At 37.4% G+C, this 3145-nt stretch overlaps 1 protein-coding gene across 1 annotated transcript; it reads right to left on the bottom strand.

The window, feature by feature from the left end:
* Nucleotides 1-2373: 2373 nt before the first annotated feature.
* On the bottom strand, nt 2374-3145 carry LOC105052910 (uncharacterized). The gene is made up of 3 exons (XM_029266972.2): nt 2958-3145; nt 2709-2763; nt 2374-2631 (listed from the first exon to the last, which is right to left on the bottom strand). The coding sequence occupies exons 1-3, from the start codon at nt 3143-3145 to the stop codon at nt 2479-2481; spliced, it is 396 nt and encodes a 131-aa protein (XP_029122805.2). The 3' UTR covers nt 2374-2478.

The following is a 3145-nucleotide window of genomic DNA, read 5'->3' as shown; positions in this document are numbered from 1 at the left end:
TTTCTGCATGATCAATGCATTCCAGGTGCCGACGTTTTTTACATTTTCATGCACCCTTTTGCATTAACTTCAGATCTATAAGCACTCTCCTGAGAGATATGTTAAGCATGTAAGGTTTCATTGCCGAGTCACATTTTCAGGTGACTTTATGTTGAGCAATTGTTTTAAAATCATTCAGCATCTGTTTGCATTTTGCACCAGCAAATAACCACCGAGGGGGTTTGCGCACAGGAAAAGTCAATTAGGTGCTAGCAGTAATTTTTAAACTATGCAAGTAATCGTGAAATTAGACAGCTAAGTTGCCTAAAGTTCCAACTTCCAAGGATAATTGCTAAAATCTCTCACTGTTTTATGCAAACAGTAAGAGGTTACTGTGTTAATGTTTTTTTGTACCACGCATTTACACCTAAAAATTAATTGTCACTGACCAACTATAATAAATGACCAATAATATTGTATCGACCTATGATTTAATTAATTATTTGTGTTTTGACACATGGAAAGCTCAAGGTTGGTCACTCGTCACTTATATAAGAGGCTACATTTGGGTGGTTGATTGCTGGAATTAGCTACCTAAGAGAACTTATTAGGACATTAGGGAGTTATTCATGCACATAAGCACCAACAACCACCAAGAAAGAAGTTGCCAAAACAAGAAACCATCCAAAAGATGGTAGTTATTACCAGAAATAAGTAACAGACTGCATCATAAGAAGGGAAAGAAGTTTCATTTGGGCGAGAGGGGTAATGTAAGATCACATAGCTAGGAGATTTGAATGGGCAGGTGGGGAAATATACCGTATGTTTTGAGGTGGGTCTTTGAGGAAGGCCATTTTGAAATGAAAGGGGGTTTCTTGGGTTTTGGGTTTTGACAATGTGTAGATTTGTACATATGTTTAAGTCCAAGATGGGTTTTTTTTTTTAATTTTGAGGAGAGTTTGGTGCTGCATTTTCTTTTTTAAAGTTGTGTCCTAGAGTCTATACGTTGGCTTTAGAGAGCTGGCTGATTATATCATGTTGAAATCCTCGATCTCATTGTCTTATTCTAAGTCTGGAGGAGAACTGTTGGTGCTGAGATAGAAAATTTTGTTTTGATCCTTCATAGGTGGTTTGTTCGTACTAATTTAGAAAGGGCAGCTGTTGTTGTTTGGATTGTGTGGTCTTATTCCATATAATGTTCCATGACTTGGTCCTTTATTCTCTCAATTTCTTTGCCCTAAGCTTTGTGCTAATGCCAGTGTCTTACTGCTAATCTAAGACAATTGCTTTTCTTGGTTGCTTGATTGGTATCATAACTATAATCATAACCGTCCAGCCTTTTCCAAATTATTTGGGGTTGGCTTTGTGGATACTCATTCGTCATGTTTCCTATTTAGGGTTATCGTATATAATGTAATTGGAAAACTGTCAGCATTGATTACGCCTGCACCTTGCAATCTATGTTCTATGTCCTTTTGAATCACACCATGATTCCTTGTCTCTGCTAGCTACATCTGAACCAATTTATCATGATGTTTAGGCTGGTGGTATTCAAGTTCATATTCCTCTTTCTTTCTTTTGTTGATTATGGATGCCTGCCAACCTATGTGGATGGAAAGTTTCTCTGACTTTTGGACCAATGGTGACTCATTGCACTGGTAGTATGGTATCGATGGGATTGATTACAGCTTATTTACTTGTTGAACTAACTACAAGTTATTGTGGATGCCTATCTTCCTAAAAGTTTTTGAGCTTTCTCTTAAACTGATAAATATGTCATGTTATTTCAAGAAAACAAGCATATATTCTAAAAAGTTGACCAGTTTTTACTTTGAAAAAAGTAAATCCATTATGGTCATTCAATAACAGATTTGTTTTTTGTTCCCTTATATCTTAGCTCTTAATAGCAGGATACTGGCACGTATGGTGGTTCATCCATTTCAGAGTCTCTTAAGAAACTTGCTGATCACCCACTTACTACGTATTTCCTTATTCATTTTTTTTTTTTAAGAATTCAGTTTCCCCCTACCTGCAACCTAATCCACTCCTGCACCTGCACCTGCTCCTGCTTGCGGTAACTAAGATCTTTCAGCAATCTGATGTTCCATTTCTTTAAGCCCTTATAAGCTAGCGGTTAAGGTTCTTCTTGGAGTGCATTACATGTAACCACATGTTTCTCTTCCTGATTTTTTCTTTTAAGTCATTGATGTTTTGGTTTGCCTCATGAAGATTAATTCTTTAAGATTGTCATAAGTTAGTACTTTAATTTGTGATTCATCTGGAAAGTTTAGGCGCCATTTACACCTTTCTGCTTTTACTGTTTAACTGAAATCCGTTTTTGATCTAGACTCAAGTTCATATATCTTGCATTTGAATCAACATACGTAACTGCTTGACAAGGCACTACAAGATTCAATTCATTTGTAATCAGCGCACTTGAACATTCTCATCATTCAATAAGACACTGCAATTATAGGAGTTGCTTGGCTGGATTTTGTATTATGATGAAGAATGTGATGAAGTTGGAGGAGTCTTCCTTGGATCCTGTTGGGCCTTCTTAGCTTTATTTTTTGTAATGCTGGGATCTTTGCATGGATTAATCCATTTGAGCACATGCCTATTGGTTGTGAAACCCCTTATGCTGTTGTTCACCTTCAGTTTCCACAACAGAATTTGTATATCAGGAGCAAGCTTCTAGCTTAGTTTATACCTGTAAAATGAGATCTTACCATTGTTTCACCCCTGCAAAACCTCTCAGTGCAACTCCAAGAGCGATTCGGATCCCTGCGCAAAAGATAATAGCTGCTTCAGTATTGTTATGCAATGCTTTTTGAGAAATATGGTGGTCATGTATCACCACTGTAGATCAAATCTGAGACCTCTTCCAAAGGGGAGAGGGTGCCTACCGGCTGGATAGGTCGTGTTGACATTCTTATGTAATTCTTACTTTTGACATCTCAAAAATGCCCATTACTCACATGTATTTCATGCTGTTGCCTTGTTGTTTCAGCTTTAAAAGGTCCTTGTTGAGCTTTGAATTCTTTGCACGCATCTGTATATCTGCATTTGCTTCCTCAAACAACAAATCCTGGCTGTATGGCTCAATGCTTGCATCTCCCTGTTGTATTGATGATATTGACAGCCATCTCTGCTTATAGTAGGCCAT

Source organism: Elaeis guineensis, chromosome 10 (genome assembly GCF_000442705.2).
Source record: "Elaeis guineensis isolate ETL-2024a chromosome 10, EG11, whole genome shotgun sequence".
In the NCBI taxonomy this organism is placed as follows: domain Eukaryota; kingdom Viridiplantae; phylum Streptophyta; class Magnoliopsida; order Arecales; family Arecaceae; genus Elaeis; species Elaeis guineensis.
Note: the sequence above shows the minus strand (reverse complement) of the source record. Positions and strands in the feature narration are given on the sequence as shown.

Coding starts and splice junctions, on each gene's coding strand:
- LOC105052910 (XM_029266972.2), bottom strand. CDS start 3,145: ATGGCCTACTATAAGCAGAGATGGCTGTCAATATCATCAATACAACAG. Junction 2,764..2,957: donor GGCAACAGCATGAAATACAT/GTGAGTAATGGG, acceptor TCTTTTGCGCAG/GGATCCGAATCGCTCTTGGA. Junction 2,632..2,708: donor TTTGCAGGGGTGAAACAATG/GTAAGATCTCAT, acceptor TGGAAACTGAAG/GTGAACAACAGCATAAGGGG.